Source organism: Macrotis lagotis, chromosome 1 (genome assembly GCF_037893015.1).
Source record: "Macrotis lagotis isolate mMagLag1 chromosome 1, bilby.v1.9.chrom.fasta, whole genome shotgun sequence".
NCBI lineage: Eukaryota > Metazoa > Chordata > Mammalia > Peramelemorphia > Peramelidae > Macrotis > Macrotis lagotis.
This window is the reverse complement of record NC_133658.1, coordinates 575,036,190-575,059,991: the sequence shown is the minus strand read 5'-3', so window position 1 is coordinate 575,059,991 and position 23,802 is coordinate 575,036,190. Positions and strand designations below refer to the sequence as shown.

General features: G+C 35.6%; 1 protein-coding gene across 3 annotated transcripts in view; it reads left to right on the top strand.

The window, feature by feature from the left end:
- LOC141507188 (solute carrier family 15 member 2-like) overlaps nt 1-23,802 on the top strand; it is a 103,171-nt gene that overhangs the window by 57,991 nt on the left and 21,378 nt on the right. For 2 of the 3 annotated variants that reach the window (XM_074214620.1, XM_074214619.1), the window contains 5 exons: nt 1,071-1,115; nt 4,524-4,556; nt 5,401-5,489; nt 8,114-8,195; nt 22,213-22,347. In XM_074214620.1, coding sequence (XP_074070721.1) covers nt 1,071-1,115; nt 4,524-4,556; nt 5,401-5,489; nt 8,114-8,195; nt 22,213-22,347 — 384 coding nt within the window. The remainder of the gene's footprint in view (nt 1-1,070; nt 1,116-4,523; nt 4,557-5,400; nt 5,490-8,113; nt 8,196-22,212; nt 22,348-23,802) is intronic. The other variant, XM_074214621.1, reaches the window with a different exon arrangement.

The window sequence follows — 23,802 nt, the reverse complement described above, 5'->3', positions numbered from 1 at the left end:
AAAAAGAGAGGAGTGGCTAGGTGGTGCAGTGGATAAAGCACGGGCCCTGAAGTCAGGAGTACCTGGGTTTAAATCTGGTCTCAGACACTTAATAATTACCTAACTGTGTGGCCTTGGGAAAGCCACTTAACCCCATTTGCCTTGCAAAAAACCTAAAAAAAAAAGAGGAGAGGTGTAATGCAGTTGGAAGTCTAGGGTTTGGGCTTAACTGGATGCTTTAATTGATTATTGAGGTAGGCAACAAGATACAATGGAAAGAGGACAGAATGAGAGGATGTAGGTTCAAATTCTGACTCCTACACTTAGTGCCTACATGACCCTGAATAAAACATTTAACGTTCCTGACCCTTAGTTTCCCCATCTGACAAAATGAGGGAGTTGGACTAGATGGACTCCAAGATCCTTTTCAGCTCTAAATGTTAGTGATGTGGACCAGCACCTTGAAAAAGTCTTTGGCAATGATTGTATGCCCTTTATAATAGCTAGATGAGCAAAGTGAGGTATTAAAAATGGAAATTTTATGCTGGAGATTCATCTATAAGTCTTTGACTGAACCTTGAAGAGCATTCCAACATCTTAAACCCAATCTAGCACTTTCCCTAGAAGATCAGAGTGCCTAATTTCTTCATAGGAACCTAGTGCTAACTTTTCAGATGACAGTCATTTGACCAGGTTTTGAATACTATCAAAGGAAGAAAATGAGATGAAGCATTCACCCAATCCCACGGACCTGCATCCTTTACCACAAGTGCCCTTAACATCTTTTGCTTTGCTTAAGCCCCACTTTTCCCTCTAAGATATCCTTTCCTTTCACTCTCAATGATTTTTAGAAAGGAAAAGATTCTTCCTACCTATGAGGGAAGTACAATTTCTAATTAAAAGGGAAAAATAAGCTAAGGAAGAGGCCCAGGAAGACATATGGGAAAGTGAGGGGAGGAGAAAGAGGAGAAGCTGGGAGACGTTCGTGGAATGAGGGACTGATACCCTCCCCATTCTGTTTGTCTCCATGAAGCTTGTGCTTTCTCCCCACAGTGGATGAAAGTTCTCACGTCGGCATCTCTCTGCCCTAGGGCTCTCGGTGGACTCTGCAAGCGACCACGTTGAATGGCAATATGGTGAGTAGTCAATTCTCAATACTTATTCTATGAACTTTTCTATCCATTTAAAAAATTGTTATTTTTATTTTTCATGTAATACATATTTTTAAGAAATCTGATCCCTTTACCGCCCCTCAATACATATCATAGTCCAGCAAAACAAATCTCTACATTAAATCATGCCTGAAAATAAAAAATTCATTACCTCTCAGGAGCAGGTGACATATTTTATCTTCATTCTCTTGAACTCAAAATTTGTTAGAGTACTAAAGTTTTCTAAGTTGTTTTTCTCTATAATATTGTTATCACCTCACACATTGTTCTAGTTCTCACTTCACTCTGCATAAGTTCATAAGTCTTTCCATTTTCCTCTGAAATGATTTCATTATTTCTTATGACAATGATATTCTAATACATTCATTTTCTACAATTTGTTTGGCAGTTCCTCAATAGGAGGATAGCCTCTAGTTTACCTATTTAATCTTTTCTTCCACTACTACCCTATATGAACTCCCCTATTTTAGGTTATCTCTGTCCCTCATTAAGAAGGCACAGCTGCTGTCTATGGCTCTGACCTGGATACACATCAAGTCTTTATTCTTCTGGATTTAATAGGAGGGAAATATTTCTATCCCAATCTCATTCCATCTCAGGGTTTGTGGCAAACAGTTTAAGTAGTTTAATAGTCCTACCTGTGCTTTTCATGGAGGAAAAATAAAGGGAAGTTAAGGGGAAGCAGTGGTCCTGGAAGATAATCTAGTCTTGTTCTATTATTTAGAGATGAGGAAAAAGACCCAATAAGATAAAGTGACTTATCAAAGTCACATAGTTAGTAAGATCCACTAATAGCACTGGAGCCTATTTCTCCTTACTCTTAATCTAATTTTTTTCCCCATACACTATGGCAATGCATCCTGAAGTCAATTTGAATGTTTTCTTGACTCATTTTGATATTTCATCTTATTGTATATTGTGTTGTTACCTGTCTCATTCATGTCTTTCCAGTGATATTGGATTTGGGGGGGGATTGGGAGCTATAATTTAAATCCAAAGCAGTCAGCACAGTTCTGAGTACTCAATATGTTGTTTGTTTACTTAAAGTGAATTTCCCCTCACTTAGAAATATTTAAGCAGATTAATTCAACTATTTTCCTTGAAAATAGAAGTCTATTAACCCATGTCATTCAGCTTATCTCTAGGATCATGTATTTATAACAGAAATGTCTGCAAAATATAATACTGTAATGGTCTCAGAAGCAATCTTAGTGGTACAATGACAGAAGATAGACCCTTGGAGAAGCTATGTGTTTATTAATAGTTAAGTTAAATCAGAAATTGCTTCTTCTGACTGGAAAAAGTTCAGAACTCTCTTGTCCCATTCATAAACTTTTCTTGGTTCCATTCACACTGATCAGTGCTAATCCCTTGTACTGTATGTGTCATACTGTAATATTTATATTATGATATTCAGCAAGGTAAAAACCTTTTATTATGCAAACTTGTTATATCCCTCTGCTTCTATGTACAGTGCTCTGCACAACACAAACATTTAGTAATAGGTATTTTATAATACTAGCATTTATATAAGGTCTTAAGATGTAGAAATTACTTTATATATTTTATTTGATCTTCACAACAATCTTATAAGGTAGGTACTATTTGTTATTCCCATTTTACATATGAGGAAAATAAAGCCCAGTGAAGTTATGTCCTGGGATCACACAGTTAATAAGAATTTGAGATATGTTTCAAATTCATGTCTTCCTAATTCTAAATCTAGAATTCTATCCATTACACTGCCTAGTTACTTTTTTTTTTGGTTTATGTGAGGCAATGGAGTTAAATGACTTCCCAAGGTCACAAAGCTAATGAGCATCAAGTGTCTGAGACTGAATTTGAACTTAGGTCCCCCTGACTCTAAAGCCAGTACTCTATCCACTGTACTACCTAGATGTTCCATGTCTAGTTGATTTTTAATGAAGCTTAATAATTTTTTAATTGAGATTCAGTAGTGCTTTCCTTATGATTCCAACATCAACATTATCTTCCTACATCAAAGATTCTTACTGCCACATTCAAATACAAAAGGAATAGAGAAGAAATATTGATTTGTATCTTTAAATACAATTTGAGTTCTTTCTCCATTTAATTAATGAGAATTCAATGTCTTCCATGAGATGTCTTGACATGTTGGGGATACCAAGTCAACAGTGAAATTATTTCTGCCTCTCAATGAATGTAATAATGGAGGAAATGAATACAAAAGTTAAGCATATACAGATATATGTAAAATGAATGCAAAGGAATTTTGGGAAAGGATGTAAGAGCAGATGGAAGGACTAGCCGAGGTAGGACTTGAACTGAGTCTTAAGAAAACCAGATTCCAAGAGTTGGAGGTAAAGAAGGAAAACATTCCAGGTCTGGGGGTAGTCAGTGAAAAGGCATGAAGCCAGGAGATGGAGTGTTCAATCTGGTAGGCCAATATGACTGAACTCTGCAGAGTGCAAGAAGAACAAAAAATAAAAAAAATGGAAAGATAAGAAGGCACTAGGTTGTGAAATGCTTTAAATGTGAAGTAGAAGAGTTTATACTTGATTGTAGAGGTAACAGGGAACCACTGAAGTTTAGTGAACAAAGGGATGACATGATCAGCCTTTTCCTTTTGGAAAATCAGTATAGAGAGTCTTGAAGCAGGCCAGAATAAATAGGACGCTATTGCCATAGTCCTGGCAATCTTATTAGATTCCTAAATTTCTAAACTAGAAAGACAACTGTGTGAGTAGGGACTAAAAGACCTATCGATGATGTTTATATAGAAATGATAAAATCTGGATACCAATTTGATATGTGAGATTTCTAAAAGAAGGCACTGATTTAAAAAATGTGGGTGGTTATAAGATGATGATGCCTTTAATAGTAACAGGAAAGCAGCTAGATGGCACAGTTGGTAGAGTACCAGCCCTGAAATCAGGAGGACCTAAGTTCAAATTTGAACTCAGTCACTAGCTCTGTGACCTTGGGCAAGTCACTTTAATGTTGAATGCCTGGCATCCTGGGTCATCTCCAGTTATCCTGATTCATATCTGGTCACTGGACCCAGATGACGCTGGAGGAGAAAGTGAAGCTGGTGACTTAGCACAGCACTCCTCACTCAAATCTAATTCATGTGCTTATCATGGCATCATCTCCCTGATGTCATGGTCTTCTACGAAAAAGGATAAACATTAAGAAAGTTAGGAAGAAGGGTCCAATTAGGGGAAGGGAAGAGTATATATACTGTTTGAGATGTGTAAAGATTAAAATAACACTGGCATTCTATTGGAAGTGTCTGGTTGGTACTGTATGATATAGATTTTTAAGTGACTAAGCATATCCTAATGTTATTGGTTTGGAAATAACCTAATTAGCTGTTTCATTCTATTTCAGGGATTTTTTGTAATCAAGCCTGATCAGCTTCAGGTAAGAATCTATACTGCTACCATGGAGTTCTACCATCTTGTCCTCTCTAAATTTACTAAATTTACCCAAATTAAGTGACACTTGGTAAGTTTAGAGTAGGAAGATAAGGTTCAGAGAGAAGATTTTTATAAATGTGGGTTTTAGCATTCCATTTCAGTCTTGCTATAGGAAGCTCCCAGGGTGATTTGCATGGGCCCAGTCTGGTGCTAAGGAGATCATGGAAGTTTAAAGGAATGTACTTGCCCCTATTCAAACAGCAGATTAAGTTGAAGGGAGTGGCAGGTAGTAGGGGGGAAAATCAGTGCAAAAGAAAGATCTAATCTAAGCCCAGTGATTTTTTTGGGGGGGGTGGGGGGCAACAGTGACAGTTTATTGCAGCTATGGGTTTGACTCATAAAGTCTGAAATATTACATGGCTATGGGTGAAAAATGCTAAAAACCCCTCCCCATAGGAAAGAAGGTATATATAAAATTTAAAAATAGAAGTTAATTCTTAATTATTCTCTAGTCTCAAAATATCAGAGAATTGACCATACAGGGAAATGGTTAGATTCTCTCTTTTATTCATCTCCAAATAGCAGAATGTAATGGTTTTTTACTTAAAAGGAGCAAGACTCCAAGAGGCCATTCAGACAGATATAGGACAGTTTCTCTTCAGTTATCTTTTTCTTTCTCTTACAAATCTTTCTTCTCAAAATGACTTGTTATAATTCTTTCTAGTCAATCTAGTGTCTTCTCTCGTCCTAGTTTACCAGGGGTTGAAAGAAGCTTACAAAGAGCCTCTAATTATCTGAATGTCTCTGAATATGGGCTTGTCACTCATTCTTCTTATCTGGTGTCACAGCTATTGAATCCCTTCTTGATACTCATTCTCATCCCAACATTTGACTTTGTCATCTATCCACTAATGAAGACGTACAGAATCAACTTACAGTAAGTTTTTCTTGCACCTCTCCCCAGAAGGTCCTTTTGGCCTTAGTTTCCAGGAAGAAATGTTCCTCCCAAAGTTCATACAGGGTGATGTGTTTTGCAATAGTAAAATTCTTTATTCTGTAGAGTGTTTTTTTGTTTGTTTTCATCTATGAATTGGGAATTGGAAATAGAAAAAAATGCATCCAAATTTACAAAGTCAAAGAAGAAAAATCAGCATAGCTCTTCTGCTAGAATGCTTGCATGATTAACGCAAAGCAAAATCAAGAAACAGGAAAAATTAATCTTTGGGCTCCTTCCCTATAGTGTCTCCTCTGTTCTCCTCTCTCTCATTCCTATCAAGATTTGCTAACAGATTATAATTTATAATAGCTCTTCTGGGGATTATTTTCATTTATTATCTTTAACTAAAGAAAACAGTTTTGTTCTTTCTTAAAAGAAATTCCAGCGTCCAGAAATAACAAGAGACTTGTAAAGTGGAGAGTGCTGGACTTGAAATCAATGGAACCTAGGTTCAGATTCTATCTCACTTTCTCAGTCCCATTTTCTTCATGTATAACATATAGGGTTGGTCCTTTAAAAGTCTCTCTGAGCTCTAGATCTTTTATCTCGTGAAATTTGCAGGGGAAGTTATTTTTAAGACAAGGGGACTGTCTGCAAGGTGGTCATATATGAAAATGAGGATAATTCCTGATCATATAATATTTGAAGCATTGTTTATAAGTATGAGTTCTTACTTCATTTTCTGACTCATCAAGTTTCTCTGCTGTATGAAGATCTTTCAATTTTGGGGCTCAATGATTCTGAGGAATCCCCCAAACAATTGATTTTCTAGTTATATATCCTTAGGCAAGTCACTCCATTTTTCTATAACTTATTATCTATAAAATTAAGGGAAAGGAATAAAATAATCATTCCTTCCAGCACTAATGCTCTTTTTCATTTCCCAGGAGTTACATGATTACACTCCCAGAATTGCCCTAACACAAAAATAACAGAACTAAGAAAGCTTTATTGCATTTCCTTTATGCCTTTTTATTTAGACCGTGAACATAAAAGTATTTATAACAACACTAGCCAGCATTTATATAGCTCTTTAAAGTTGTTAAAGAGCTTTTTATATATCATCTTATGATCACAGTGTATCCTCAACTAAACAATTCATTTTTTCTATTTGTCAAAGACTGAGAGAAAGTGTGTTCATATAGAGCAGTTTCCTTGTACATAACCAGCCTCTGGCAAAAGCAAACTGAAGAAAATTCTCAAACTAAGCATACCATCTAAGACTGAAGCAGCTTCAGTTGTGGGTTCTAGACTTGTTAAAGGGAAAAAATTTAAGGGTGTACAACTTGAATTCCAGTGGTGTACAATTTTCTCTAGCCAGTTTCTCAGCAGTTTCTTTCCTTAAAAAGGAAAAATCTTGGGGCAGTTAGGTGGCTCAGTGGATAGAACACCAGCCCTGGAGTCAGGAGTACCTGAGTTCAAATCTGACCTCAGACACTTAATAATTACCTAGCTGTGTGGCCTTGGGCAAGCCACTTAACCCCATTGCCTTGCAAAAAAAAAAAAAAAAAGGAAGAATCTTCCCAGAATGGGGTTATGTGCTAGATTTTTCTCCTTATCAAAGAGAGATAGTTATTCATTTACTTTGAAAGTCTTTTCTTTCTTCCCCACATCTTTCTATATGTGAGATTGCCATTTTTCATGACCAATTCATGAAAGAAGCTGGAAATGTGTTAAAGGGGACCTGTAAGCTCCAGCCCATGTTAAGTTACCATTTTACTATCACTGGTAATATATTGTAATATAAAGAGGGATGGCAATTTATGATAGAGCATAACATTAGATAACATAATTGGAATAAAGGGGGGAGGGTGCCAATTTGTGTGGGCAACTTTAAGTATTGACAATAGGGAACTTATAGTGACTTGCCATGCTCTCCCAGCTACTGTGCATCATAGGTGAACTCATTTCTGACTCAAAGTCTGACCTATCCAATATGCCAGACTACCTTTCAATACAACAGCATTAATAGGAGCAACAATATCAAAAACAATTATAACAATGTATATGTCTCAGAGATTCTATCCTACACAGAAATATAAGTAATGGGAGGAAGGGTAGTTTGGAGAAATATCCTCTTTGGTTAGAGAACTAGGCATAGCTCCCCCTCATGCATGTATATAAACACATACATTCAACATCTATGTTCTAGAGCAGTTGAAAAGTCTGTGTTTTAGGAGGCTAAAGGAAGCCATTTGAAATAAGTTATTGTAAAAAATATATATTTGGTATTAAATGATTTAACTATATTGACCTATTGTAATTTTCAATAAAGTGTAATCTTTTGAACAAACTCAGATTTGCTGGACCATGGTAAGCTACAGTAGAACAGATATCTAATGATGATGATATCTAATGCCTCTGCTTTTTAAAGCAGGAGGTCGGAGAAATCTGGCTGAAACAGAAAGAGTTTTTAGGATTGTTTGACTGGTGTGGAGGATTCACTTTTTTCTGATGAAACCTAGGCAAAACCTGTTGTCATGTTAAGTGTAACTACCCTTTCATGGGCCATTCAATTCATATGGTCTTATGTCCCACGGATTCTTTTCTTCATCCCTCTGCAGACCTATTACTAAAATGGTTATTGGAATGATACTGACAGCTTTGGCATTCGTTGCTGCAGCCATTCTACAGTTGAATGTGGATGTAAGTATGGAATGTCTTAATACCCAGAACTCCAGGGATTACAGGTATTAGAAGGGTATCGATGCTTTGCTTTGAGTTCAGAATTTATTCAACTAATTGTGGAAAATAATTCTTTAGTTGTACCTCTTGAAGTGTCAATTAACACAATCTGTTTGCCAGATTATGTAGTAAACTGTTTTATATCCGTTGGGAACAAAATGAAGATCTCTCATATAATCATTCAAGTGACAGGTGTTTGGACTCTCCATCTGGTTTATCATTGTTTAAGATGACAGATTTTTAAAAAACTGATTGCTTAAGATATGTTTTGTGAGAAAATCTATTTAAATAGGGGTCATACAATGATTTATTTGAAATCTGTGAGAGGAAGCCTGTTGTGCTGGGTTGGTTGAATGCATCTGTCAATCTTTGTGAATTTTCTTATGTCCTTTCTGTGTGTGTGTGTGTGTGTGTGTGTGTGTTCCCTTTTCCCACAAAATATATCTCTAAGGTCCACATGTGGGAGGGACCTATGTTTTCTCTATGTATTCATATCTAGTACAGTTTTCTACATAAAACATTAATTAGAAGAAACATCTCAGTTATCTAGAGATTAGCCTTTCAGCTAAACAATCTAAAAATTATGAATTCAGAAGTAAAGTTAAATTTATATGTGAGGACAGCCTTGCCCTGTCCTCTCAGTTTGTAATCCTGTGAAAATTGCCAAAGAGAGCCCATGCACTAGTGTTTGAATATTCCATGTAATAGAATGAGATTGGTCAGTTTGTTAACCAGAAAAAAGGGAGTATTCTAATTTACAATTTATAAATTTATAATTTATTCAATTTATATTATTCAATTTATTATATTAATTCAATTATATTATTCAATTTATAAATTTACAATTTATAAAAGTCAGTCCTAACAGTCTGAAAGCCAGGTAGCCTAGGAAAAACAGCAGGGAAAAGAGGATTTTATATTTTTTTAAAAAAAGACAAGAAAACAAAAATGAGAAAAAAGTGAAATAGCAGAAACATTGATGGAAATTAGAAATGCTGTTGATGGCAGGGATGGGGGAGAATAAACTACAGATACTGACAATATGAAGAAGTGAACCAATTATGAGGAGAGTCCTAGATACAAGGAGCATCATGGAACCAAAATAATTGGGTTCAAATCCTGAATCTGCTGCTTAATACCCACGTGACCTTGGGCAAGACACTTAACTTCAACCAAGATAGTTTAGACACTGGCTTCAATTATCTATAAAGCAAGAATATTGGACTATCACTAAACTTCCTTCCAGCTTGGAATCCTGTGGAATCCCTTGCATTTCAAAAGCATTTGAAAGGTTATAAAAAGTTCTGCTCCCAGCTTGCTAAGATAGGTAGTGACAGTAACATCATATAGAAACTCCTTAGGAGCATCCTTAGGTGATGTTAAAGACAACTTAGGACATTTCTACAATCTTGTGTAAAGGGTCGTTAGGGGGAAGCTAAGTGGCATAGTGGAGAATACCAGCCCTGGGTCAGGAGAACAACTGTGTAACCTTGGGCAAATCACTTAATCCTGTTGCTTTGTAAAAACAAAACCAAAAACAAACAAACAAAAAAAGGAATAGGTTAAGTCCTTTAATGGTTCCTGGGGTCACTTTCAAATAGTGCCATATGGAAGAAACTAGGAATGTTCCAGAGTTGGGAAAGGAAGTGTCAGGAAGGAGGATTATGATTCAATCAATAATAAGCTAAGTCATAATGTAATAGAACACATTAGATTGGAAGGTAGCATATATATATATATATATATATATATGCAAGAATGAAGATAAATGATTCATAAAAACCATATTATAACATGGATTTGCAAAATTCCTCCTGTGTTCTTTAGAAAAGACAAAAGTCAGAGTGAGCTCTGGTTTAAAAAGTAAAATGGAGCCATGTTTAGGATAAATATGATTTGAAAAATTTGATCAGAGGAAATTTTTGTTAGTCAAAATGTTTTTTTTCCATTTCTGAACAGAATAGATTTTTGAACACCATCATGCCAATGCATTTTGCTAAATCTACTCTTATCTCTTTCCATTCTTTTCCTTAGAGATACAATCCTCTTTAGTGCTTAGAACACTACTTCAGAGTAAGCACTCAATAAATGTTTACTGTATTAGATCTCTTATATCTTAATATGATTCTGTATCTTTTATAGAGTAAAAAGATCAGAGAATGTTTTGCTTCCTATTTTACAATGCAAATCAAGATCGTACAGATGGAAAGATAATAGGTCATGAAAGTAGAGAACTGCTCAAATATCATTTGATTTCTGTTTTCTCTTTAGACTGGAAAGGATAGACCCCCCCCCCCCAAAAAAAGTTAGAAGGGAGCAAAATCTAAAGATAAGTGAAACATAAGTTCTCCTTAATGAGTTCAAGTTAACAAAGCCCTAAAGAACTATCTCCATGGATTCTGAATGATCTTGTATATGTAATTGTTACAAGATTTTGGAGAATGGGAGAATTGTACAGGAACAGAAAAAAACAAGTCTTAATTTTTAAAGAAGACCAAACAGGAGATTTTGCAGACTATAGAACAGTAAGCTCAAATTTTGTTTTGCAAAATTATAGAACAGAATTATAGAAAATTATTAATGAAATAGTTTGTGAGTACCTAGAAAAACAGCAATCACTAAAAGCAGGTATAAATTCCTTATTCAACAGGGTAATTAGATTTGTAGATCAGGGTGCTACAGACATGCACATTTCAATTATGGAAAGTATTTGACAAAATTTCAGGCAATATGATCAGAAGATGAAGAGATAAGGTCAGGATGGTAGTACAGTTAAGTGCATTTAGAACTGATTGAATATCTAGATCAAAGATTAGTTATTAGTGATTATCTGATGTCAGCTTTCCAGTGGGAGACCTCTGAGATCTGGTCTTGATTACATAATATATTCAATATTTTAATTAGTGACTTAGGTGAAGACCTAAATGGTATGCTTGCCAGATTTACAAATGAAGCATAAAAGGATAGTGAGCATCTTGGATAACAGAGTCTAGATCTCAGAGGTTTCTTAATAGTTGTTATGATAGGTTGAATTGAATTAGACTATATTTATTAAAAATAAATGTAAAGGGGCAGCTAGATGGTATAGTGGACAGAGCACTGGCTCTTGAGTCAGGAGGACCTGAGTTCAAATCTGGTCTCAGACACTTAATAATTACCTAGCTATGTGACCTTGGTTAAGTCACTTAACCCTAGTGCCTTGCCAAAAAAATAAATAAATAAATAAATTTCACAAATACAGTATAAGGAAAGGAAGGCCAAATGACAATTCCTATGAAAAAATCTGGATATTTTAGTGATCTACAAACTCAGTATGAAGCAAAACATAGACATAGCCAAAAAAAGTGAATGCTATCCTAAGCTGCATTGTTATAAACAGTAAAAATAAAGGAAGTAACAGTTGTGACAAACTCAGTTCTTGTTGGGACAGCTCAGCAATACTGTGTCAGTTGTGGTAACCATAGGAAAAACATAGACAAACTTGAGGGTATCTAGAAAAGAGTAATCAAGTTGAGAGGCCTGGAAAATAAAGATCAGTTGAAGAAACTGAGAATATTTACACTATAAAGGAGACTTTAGACATACCAAGTGTTGTGTTCAATTGTTTGAAGGGTTGTCATGTTGACTAAAAGACTTGTTCTTCTTGTCTCTGTACAGTAGAAATAGGAATAATAGGAAAAATAAGAATAATTTTTAAAAGACCAGCATAAGGAAAAAAAAAACTTAGCAAAACAATCCCAAATTGGGCTGCCCTTAGGAAGTATTTTTTTTAAAGGTCTTCCAGCAAAAATAGTTGATTGTTGTTTCAAATATTGTAGAAGGGAATCTAGGTCATGAAAAGGCTTCTGAGACCCCACTCAGGTCTTAGATTTTAGGAACTTTTCTCTCTTTTTTTCTCTAATTGTAGCCATCTCTTTTTTGCACTCATTCTCTCTTCTTCCTCCTCTGTATACTTGATTCCACCAACTTCCAGAAAGGGCAGCTAGGTGGCATAGTGGATAGAGCATTGGTCTTGGATTCAGGAGGACAGGAGTTTGAATTTGACCTCAGACACTTGCCACTTACTAACTGTGTGACTTTGGACAAGTCATTTAACCCTGATTGCCCTGAATCTAGAGTCACTTCCAGTTGTCCTGATTCATATTTGGCCACTGGACCCGGATGGCTCTGGAGGAGCCATCCCCTCATTCACATCCATTTCATGTGCTTATCATGTCGTCATCTCCCTGATGTTGTTGTCTTCTTCAAAATGAAGGACAGGGGCAGCTAGGTGGTGCAGTAGATAAAGCACCAGCCCTGGAGTCAGGAAGAGCTGAGTTCAAATAGATATTTAATAATTACCTAGCTGTGTGACTTGGGCAAGTCACTTAACCCCATTGCCTTGCAAAAAAAAATTGCTAAAAATGAAGGACAAACATTAATTAACTTTCCTACCTTTTTTGTTCCCTTGCACCCTCGGTTATCCCAAATCTCTCAAACATCTTTAATTCTACTTGCAAATATTATGTCTTTCCTAACTTGATTAAGCCTATAGCTTAATTTTATAAATATATTTCTAGACTAAATAGTATACAGATCCCTCCATTTCTTCACTATCTGCTATTTACAACACTCTTGCAATATGACTTCTGACCCACGGATCTAATGAAATATTTCTAGAAATGCCTTAATAATTTCCTAAATGCCAGTGGTCATTTCTTGGGTCCTTACTCACCTTAATCAAAAACAATGGTTCTCAAAAGATATACTTCAAGACTCATTAGATGCCACAAACCTCCCTATATCATATGATTCGTCCCAAACTATCTCCTCTTCACCTTCATAAATGCTTATATAAACCACCATTCTTCCAATTGCTTGAGCTCAAAACTCTAGTCATTATCTCTTCCTTCTCCCTAATCTACTGCTTCCAATTAGTTGTGAAGTCTCTTTACTTCCTTTAACAACTCATCATTGTCCCTTCCTTTCTAGTCTGTAGGGTAGAATACCCTAATTCAGGCCCCCATTACCTTATTGCTAGATCATTTTAATTATCTTAAAACTTTTCTCCCTGCCTTATTTCCTTTTTCCAATCTTTGCTTTATTTTGCTGCTAGGTAAATATTACTTAAGATGAACATTTGCTGAAAAAATTAATGAGAAATCTGCCCATGATGAACAATCAAACTGCCTGAAGAAATTTTTAAAAAAGGCAAGTTTTAGGGTATCTTTAAGGATCAATCTTCCCAGTGACAAATCATTTAATTGTTTTGGCCACAGTTAGGAAACTTGCAAAATGAGGATGTTTAACTAGATATTACCTGCTATTCCTTCCAGCTCTGAGATTCTGTAATATTTATTCCTATACCAACTGTATCTGTAATAACAACTATAATATTTCACAATAATTGATACACTTAATGATACTTCTGAATCATCAAGACAATGTTAAACTACGTTCAATATATTCCATCCAAGGAGACAAGTCTTTTTTTTTAAATTGGTCTGACCCATCTCCATATCAGATCAAATGAAAAAAAGAAATGTAAAATTTGAGTTATCTGAAATATTAACATGTAACTATCAAATTCCTAAATCATACTAAATTAATTACCATATTTTGACAATAATAATAATAACAACAAAATGACTGTCCCATGAGTTGATCTATAGCTTGATGACAATGAAACAATTCCCTTTATTCACATCATTTAAGCAAACTGGATGACTGGAAAAGAAAGTGAATTGGTCACATGAGTTTGGGATAACAAACAGAGAGCCCAAATACTGCCCTGACACACAAAATAGTTAAAGAATTAAAAGAGGGCTTCTTGCTCTCCTTTTATTTCCCCCTAGGGATGAACAAGAATTTCACACGATCAGAGTGTGAATGTGTAGCAATCTGCACCAGTGAAGGAAGTGCCAGCTCAAATTAAAACATGACTCAGTTGCAGTATAATGAGACTAGAATGTACTATTCAAACTATCCATTATGATAGTTATATTTTATTTTAACAGTACTATCAACCAAGTGATTGTTCACCCATACTGTCCATAATGATTTCCACCTTGATATGTCTATATCTTCTCCAACTTATCAATCTAGATTACTGACACATCTATTCAGTCTCTGATTTCTTTTATTCCTCTTATTTTTCTTTCCTCCTGTGCATGTGTGCATATGTATAAAATAATCTGATTTTTAAAGAAAACAAATATATCAGAATTTAAATATGCAAATGAGTATTGCCCTCTTCAAAGTAGTCATCTTAGTAAACTATAAACTTATTCCAACATAAAAAACTTTTTTTGGAACTTTTTTGGAATTGCCTTCAGAGCCTGCGGTACATTCTTTTGAATATCCTCACTGATGACAAATCTTCATCCTTTGAAAGTGGATTGATTTTTTGAAAGTTAAAAGTCATTTGGAACCAAGTCTGGAGAATAAGGTGGGTGATCAACAGGGCAATGATATGTGGGGTCAAAAGGCAAGGTGTGACTATAAAGTAACTACATTGATATTTTTCCCACATGGCTCATAAACTAGCTCTGAAGTCATTTTCAAATAGGAGTCTGGAAAATGTTTTGAGCAATGGCAGGACCATTAATAATTTACTACTTTGAAGTGAAGAGCACTCTTTTGAATATATAAATAGCAGTATGATTGCTAAAAATCCAGTCTTATTTTATAGTCATATCTCATATAAAGGGCTTCATGTGCTGGTGCATTTATGAGTATGGAGAGGCATATATTTGAGTTTACATATATAGAGAATCTATGGGAGCAAATTATATGTGAGAGAAGAAAGGATTAAAATTAGAAATAGAGTATGAGTTGTGACCATAGGAACCATATATATTCTCTTTTTCTGGAAAAAGATAATATGACTCAGGGTTTGAGTAATTCTAAGGGAACTTACTTCTTAAAGTAAGAATTAGCTGCTTCTCTTTTGTATATATTGCTATTAACTGTTTGAACAACCCCTTCCCCTTAATGCCTTTAGAGCCTTTCTAGTCTGGCAGCATGTCCCAGAGCTTCTTTCTCATTCTATTAAGACAAAGGGATTATGAACACAACATCAGGAAGGTGATGCCATGACAAGCATGAATTGGATTTGTGTGAGGCAGGGCAGTGCTAAGACAGCAACCTCACTTTGTCCTCCAGAGCCATCTGGGTCCAGTGATGAGATATGAATCAGGATGACTGAAGACAGCCCTGGATGTGAGGCAGTCAGGGTTAAGTGACTTGCCTAATGTTACACAGCTAGTAAGTGTCAAGTGTCTGAGCTAGGATTTGAACTCAGGTCCTCCTTACTGCAAGGTTGGTGCTTCATCTACTGCACAAAGGTGCAGCTGGATGTGCAATGGCAGAGTGCTGGTTCTGAAATTAGAGAGGAGAGAGGGAGAGAATTGAGAAAGAAGACTATGACCTTCAGCGCAATTCATGATCTCAGAGCATTATGTAGTATATTGAGAAATCAAATTAATTGTCAAAAGGCATACAGTTAAGGTTGTATCAGAGGATGAAGTTGAACTTCATTCTTCCAGACTCTGACACTAGTTTCCTCTCTGCATCCCAGGTTCTGGAGTCAGAACTTAATGTTATCAATCTTGTGGGTTACACTTCCTGGTGTGAAATATCCCATCCTCCCTTCCCCCACCCCCACCCTTTCATCAATAAATGGTTGTTAACTAATCTCTATGCCAATCACTCAACATGCATCTATATATTTAGCCTCTGGGAGACTAAATAAGCATTATAATAGGTTTCAGGCCTTCTAATTTTGTTGAAGAATCAACAGGGGACATGTCAAGGATTTTTTTTCCTGAATAAATATTTAGAAAAAGTGAAAAAAAAATGTTTTAACAACCTATTAGTTTTAGAAAACAGGAAAAAAAAACAGGTATTGGAAAACTCTTATTTGGAAGAAAAACATTACAAGAATATAAATTTAGAGCTTTAAAGGACCTGAAAAGTCCTCTAGTACAATCCCAATGTGAATAAGCAGAGGCCCAGAAAAATGGAGTGTTTGAAAAATCATATTCTACTTTTAATTTTTTTCACATTACAACAATAGTCTCATTGTAAAAGTAAACATAATCCCTCCCCCCCTCCCCCCCACAAAGAAAGAGAAACCTCAAGAAAAATAAAGTGAAAGAAAAAATGTGCTTCAGTCTGTATTCAGATACTATTAGTTTTGTCTTTGGGATAGATAGCATTCTTTATCATAAGTTTATCAAAGAAATTGCTTCAATATTTTTTTTTCACCACAGTTGCTATTGCTAGCTGTACTTGATTCCATTCTATTCCTTCCCACTTCCATTTATTCTATTATCTCTCTCTCTCTCTCTCTCTCTCTCTCTCTCTCTCTCTCTCTCTCTCTCTCTCTCTCTCCTTTCACCCTCTCCCTCCTCAAAATTGAGTTGTATCTGACTCTGCTCTCCTATGATCTTCCGTCTCCTATCACCTATAACCCCCTCCCCTCCTTCTGACCCCTTTCTCCCACCTCTTTCCTCTCCTATTTTCAATTGAATGAATATGTGAGCTACTTCTGATGAGAATGCATATCTGAGCTACTTCTGATGAGAATGAAGCAAAACCTTTTTCTTGCCTCTTTTATGTGAAATAAAAGCCCATTTTAACTCTCCTTCCCCTTTCTTTCAGTACATTCCTTTCTTGCCCATTAACTCTGTCTTTATATTATACCTTCATATTCATCTCCCTCCAGTGCCTTGTCTATATATGCTCCCTTTTTTTTTAGATTTTGCAAGGCAATGGGGTTAAGTGGCTTGCCCAAGGCCACACAGCTAGGTAATTATTAAGTGTCTGAGGCCAAATTTGAACTCAGGTACTCCTGACTCCAAGGCCAGTGCTCTATCCACTGCACCACCTAGCCGTCCCTATATGCTCCCTTCTGACTGCCCCAATAAATGAGGTTCATATGAGTTATAAGTATCATTTTTCCATGCAGGAATACAAGCAATTAGGCATCATTAATTTCCTCATAATTTATCTTCTTGTTCACACTCTCTATGCTTCACATGAATTCTATGTTTGAAGATTAAACTTTCTGTTCACCTCTTGTTGGAAACAGGAAAGTTTGAAAATCCCATTTCATTGAATTTCCATCTTTTCCCCTGAAAGAGGATGTTCAATTTTGCTGGGTAAGTGATTCTCAGGTGTAATCCAAGTTCTTTTGCTTTCCAGAATATCATATTCCAAGTCATACAAGCCCTTAATGTAGACACTGCCAAATCCTGTGTAATCCAGACTGTAGCTTCATGTTATTTGAATTGTTTCTTTCTGGATGCTTGTAATATTTTCCCCCTTGATTTGGGAGTTATGGAATTTAGCTATAATATTCCTGGGAGCTTTTATTTTGGGATCTCTTTCAGGAGGTGATTGGTGGCTTCCCTCAGTTTCTATTTTCCTCTCTGCCTCTAGGAAATCAGGGCAGTTTTTCTGGAGAATTTCCTGAAAAATGAAGTCTAGGCTATTTTCCTAGTCATGACTCTTAGGTAGACCAATAAATTTTCTCTCTGGATCTATTTTCCAAGACAGTTGTTTTTCCATTGAGATATTTCATATTTTCTTCTAGTTTTCTCATTATTTTTGGTTTTGTTTTATTGTCTCTTGATTTCTCACAAAGTCATCAGCTTCCCTACATGTCCTATTAATGAAATATTTGGAGTGTCACTGTAGACCTTGGATCCAGGATGAAGCAAAGCAAAGTAATTTCATGAAACTCTAATCTATATAAAAGACTAGTCTTTTACTCAGCTATGTGTGGGTCTGACTTTAAAGTGACATTTCAAGAATAAAAATGGTAGGATTCTCAGAACTGTGTGAACATCTAGGGACACAGTTCCCATCCTTCCCATGAGGGAAGCAGTTATAGTTTGACCAAAGAAAAGTGAAATTGCACAGAATCTTAAGTCTTTAGAACTAGAAGGGACTTTAGGGGAGAAATAAATTACAAGCATTAGCAAAGTAGTCAGCTATAGATTGTCATCACAATTCCATCAAAAGCCCAAATAAATGATTTTGTAATTGCAATTTCTGTTTATGTTCAATCAAAAGGAGCACTGATTCACCCTACTCAGCTTTCTAGTTGTATTTTCATGGTCCTATGGGATCCAGTTAAAACAAGAAAAAAGTTCCTAAAACAAGAAAACCTTATTATTTGAGGATTTGTAGATGAAACTCTTCATAGACTCTCTACACTGGAAAAGACCTCAGTAGTCATCTGGTCATGCCTCTGCAGGAATGACATTCATCTCTATAACATCCTTGAGAAGTGCTCAAGTAAATTTATTGAAGTATCCTTAAGAATGGGAAATTCACACTACCATTAAATTTTTGTCTCTTAATTTTTGAGATTGTTTTTTACATTGATCTAAAATCTGCTTCTTGGGACCTTCTTTTGTCATTATTTTTCTTCCATTCAAAGTGTCTACTGAAACAACCATATCTTTTTCACTCAAAACCATGCCTCATCCATCCTTTCCTTATGATCTTGATTATATCTTTGCTCAGAGTTCTAAATGCTTTGCAAAAACTAGGTAGTCTATGTTTGTAGAGAAAATTTAAGATCATATTTGTTTTTTTTAAGAAGAAAATTAACAAATCATGAAATCAAGTGCACAGAATATCTTATCATTATATAATCCCACTTAGGGAACTGAGAGTAGGACAAAACATTTGAGAAATGTGCTTGGAATTTTTTTTCATTTTTTCAGTTACAACTTATTTCCCTCCTCTTATCTTGTCCTCCATTCATTGAAAAGTAAAGAAATATAATACCTATTATAATTAATGTTCTTGAAAACTGACTTCACCTAGGAGTAGTGGTGATGGTGGAAGCATAGGATGGGTTTGCTATCCTCATCATACATGTCCATGATAATTTCAGGTAATGTCATAATGACTACCTGCTGCCAAATGAGACTAATATTGGGAACCACTGAAATGATTTTTCCAGACAATAAACAACTTAGGCAAAGTGTATTAAAAAGTGATTGCCCAATCCAACAGCAAGGTTTTTGAAAGACTAGGTTGAGGTATGAAGGTTTGGTAAGTAATCCTATGAAAAGCGTTTGTAACAATCATTTGATCACAGAAATCTAAACCAGAATTAAGGGAAAAAGTATGTTATATCTTTTGTCTAAAAGGGAATAAATGCTACATTTAGAGGTCATGAAGTTATAATCTGTGATAACCTGAAGAGGCAGAGCTTGGCTCTAGAAGTCCATTATGAACTTAAGGGGTGGCGTCAAAATGGCAGCATCAAGTGAACATGCTCCTGGAGCTTTTCCCTACACAACACTAAATGAAGCTTCTACATAGACATTAAAGATACAGATCCCACCAAAAAAAAAAGATCCAAACAAGTTTTCAACTGTGGACACCATAGAGGATCTTCAGTGATAGTCTGTCTCTCTGCAGACGGACTGAAACAACCATATTGTTTCCTCCTTTATGTCTAGGCTCTGCCTATGCAATGCTTTCTTCCCAATCCAGTCCTGTCTTTTGCTCCAGTGTTCCCAGGGTTCAGATTTTTTCACGGGTTGGGACCTTCCCTGGTGGCTTGCTATCTAACTGCCGGGACCTGTTCTGCTGTCTAGATGCCAGGATCTGGGCTGCATATTAGCTAAAAGCTCTCCTGCCTAGCTGTCCTTTACTTCCCCTTTTCCCTGAGGATCCTCCATGGCAAATACAGTTGAAAACTTGTTAAAATCTGAAAGAGTGCTAACCTTAGAAAACTACTATGTAGATAGAAATGTCGCCTCAGAAGAAAGCAATGACAAATTATCTAAATGGAAAGTCTCATTTCAAATCCAAAAGCCCATAGAAGAGTCTTTAAAAGTTTTAAATTTTAAAAGAATTTAAAAACAAAAGGAGAAAGAAGAAAAATAGAAGAAAGAAATGATAACCATGCAAGAAAATTATGAAAAATTAACCAAAGACATCAGTTCCTTTAAAAGTAAAAATAAACAACTGGAAAAAGAATGTAACTCTTCGAACAATAAAACTGACCAACTGGAAAAGAAATGCAACTCATCTAAAACTCAGATTGACCAACTGGAAAGGGAATACAATTCAGCAACAAGTAAAATTAACCAACTGGAAAAGGAAATGCAAAAACTAACTGAAGAAAATAAATACTAAAAATTAGAATTGGGCAAATAGAAACTAATGAATCTGTGAGACATCAAGATTTCATCAAACAAAGTCAAAAGGTTATTAACATTGAAGAAAATATAAAGTACCTTTTAGGAAAAATAAATAACCTGGAAGGTAGATCTAGAAGAAATAATTTATGAATTATTGGTCTACTAGAAAGCCTAGATCAACAAAAGAACCTAGAAAATATCTTTCAGAAAATTATCAGGGGAAACTGTCCAAATAAAATAGATCAAGATGACAAAATAGACCTTGAAAAACTACACCAGAAAAAAAGACAACAGGTTAAAAACTCCAAGGAATATCATGGCCAAATTCCAGAATTCTCAAAGGAGAAAATACTACAAGCAGCCAAAAAGAAGCAATTTAAATACAAAGGCAGCACAATGAGAAGTATGCAGGACTTAGCGGTTTCTACATTAAAGGACTGGAGGACCTAGAATATAATATTTTAGAGGGCAAAGGATCTTGGATTACGATTAAGAATTTACTACCCTGCAAATTTTCTGATAAAAATACCAGAATTAAGCAAAGAATTTGATCTTTGAATACTAGGCTCAAGGGATGCATAAAAAGATCAACGGAAAGGGGGGGGGACCAATTGTTTGTCAAAAACATTCAATTGTGTACAACCTTACATGAGAAAATTACACTTGTAACTATTGAGAATTGTATTTCTCTTAGGATAGTTAAAGGATTGAAAATAGTTGAAGAGGATATGGGTATGATTGGTTCTTGTCCTTTGTTATTAGAGAAAACCCGAAATGACATCATTGTGCTTGAGACAAATCATAATCGATTGATTATAAGGCTTATAAATTGTGTCTGTGTGTGTGTATGTGTGTGTGTGTGTGTGTGTGTGTGTGTGTGTGTGTGTATAGATACTGCTACAGAACACCCAGCATAGGGTGGCCTCATCAGAAAAGGTACAGAGCTCTATGAGCATGTCAGAATTAAAGTAATTTAAAGAAAATGTGAGATAAATTTAGAGTAAACATCCCAGGTGTTCACCTGGATTATTTGTGCCCAGTATTCTGAGCTGTCCACTGGAAACTTTGGTATGCATTAAACCTTTGGACTATAAATAACAATAGGCAGTATGTGTCCTGAGATGCTATAGTATTTTGAATCTAGGATTTTCCTGTGCATATAATAATAGTTCTTTTTCAAATAAACCTTCCTCTGGTACATTACAGCAAGAGTGCTTGCTACTAAGCATTTTAGAGATTATCCTTTTGGACTTCTAATGAGAGATATATTTTCTAGGGTTTAGGTGAAGGGCAGAGATGAGACACCACTGAAAGAAATTACTAGAATCCTTCAGATTATAAATATCCTTCAAATGAGGATTAACTTCAATAAAAGTCAAATTCGACAAAAATTGTACAGAAGCTTACTGGGCCGAGTTAACTGCTCCATCTTCCTTTGTATGTAAAGGTGAATCCATATTAGTAGAATTACTCTCATGTTTTAAAGCTTGTTGGAGGCTGCATGGGTTCAGCAGAGGTTCAGAATAAGGCAAAAAAATTCCTGAGGGAGGTGTAGGTAAGGAGAGGAAGTGAAAAAGGAAGACATGAATATAAGAAATCTAGTGGAGAAAGAATCACTATGACTTGGTGCTACAAAGGATGTTGGAATGTTAAGGGGTGGGGAAGAGAAGGATTAAAGGAAAGAAATGACTGAAAAATCATTCAAAGATTGTTTATCAAGGGGTTAGTGTTGTTGGAAGAGCAGTCTGATAGAGTTAGGGGTGAGCTTTGAGCTATCAAAACAGTACCATAAAGATTATTCTCTGACACATATCTTCTATCCTTAGAGAATGGCTCCAGTCAGGCCAGCCCACAGAGAGAGTTTTCTACATATCATAAATCTGGCCAAATCAGATGTGAAGATGATAATTCAGAGCAATCAGGGTGATATCTTATTAACAAAGCCTGTGAGGTCCTTTCAGGTAAGGGGAGGAGGAGGATGGGAAAAATGGGATTAGTGGTCATAGCCCCTTTTGCCAATCCAAAGGGATTATAGACCCCTCCTCAAAATAATGTTTTTAAATGCATTAACTAAGAGAAATTAGGGTTACAAAAGAAACTAAGTAGATTGAAATTAAAATGAAATTTTCCCATCAAAATCCATGGAAACCTTAAAATCTATTAAGGAACTTCTTGAGCATCCATTGACCCCAAACTCTAAGAACCCTTGCTCTAGACTCCTTTGAAAAGTGGAGCAGGTAAAAGAAAATATGAATAATCTTTCTTCAAATTAGAGAATTGTCATAAATTAGGGAAAATCATTTTATCTAGGGTTAGAAAAGTGAAACATAACCATGTGATATTAGAGCTAGAGATTATCTAGTCTAATGTCATTTTTAGTGCAAAATTCAATCTTTACAGAGAATTATGGGATTGAACTAAGGTGAGTTTATTGCTACTGTAGCTAATGCTATGTGACTTAAATCATATGTAATATAGATGTACTGATGTGGCATTGTCATGTCAATTTTGTGGGGGGGTTTTTCAGGGCAGTGGGGTTAAGTGACTTGCCCAAGGTCACATACCTAGGTAATTATTAAGCATCCGAGGTCAGATTTGAACTCAGATCCTCCTGACAGAGCTCTATCCACTGTACCACCTAGCTGCCCCCACATGTCAACTTTGAAAACAGGATGAGAGCATCAGATCTATTTGAAGTCCTTTGGCATTAATATTTTCTCATTGTAAAGATTCACAAAATTGATGAACCAAGGAAGCAGAAACTATTCTAATAGTACACTGGATGAACATCAGACATTTCTTCACCTACTAGCATGGCATAGCTCTGTAAAGGAGTAATATCTTGATTATTAAAAGCATATTAGCTGTGAGGAGCAGAAGAAAGGAAAGATTTATTTATTCCCTTCTTTGTACAAGAACTACTATGGTTTGACATCAAATAATATCATGGTAGGGATTGTGATTACTTTTGAGTTCCTATTTTTTCACTCCATCAAAGTGTTCATAGTAGTTGTAAGCTGCAATGATTTATCAAATTGAACTTTTTTGAAAATATTCATATTTTTCCTCAGATTACCAAAATTTTTTGTGCTTCAAATTCTCTCTTTCCCTTCCCTACCTCCTCATTGATAGCAATCTATTGTAGATTTTACATGTACAGTCATGGAAAACATATTTTTATGTTATTCATGTTACAAAAGAATATACACACGTCCTCCTCTACCCCCCCCAAGAAAATTAAAGTTTTAAAAGTATACTTTGTTTCGTGACCTTGGGCAAGTCATTTGACATTATGCCACAAAAAAATATTCTTTAATCTGCATTCAGATTTCATCCAGTCCTTTCTCTGGAGGACATCATAAATCTTTCAGAACTGTCTTGGATCGTTGTGTTGATGAAAATAGCCAAGTCATTCA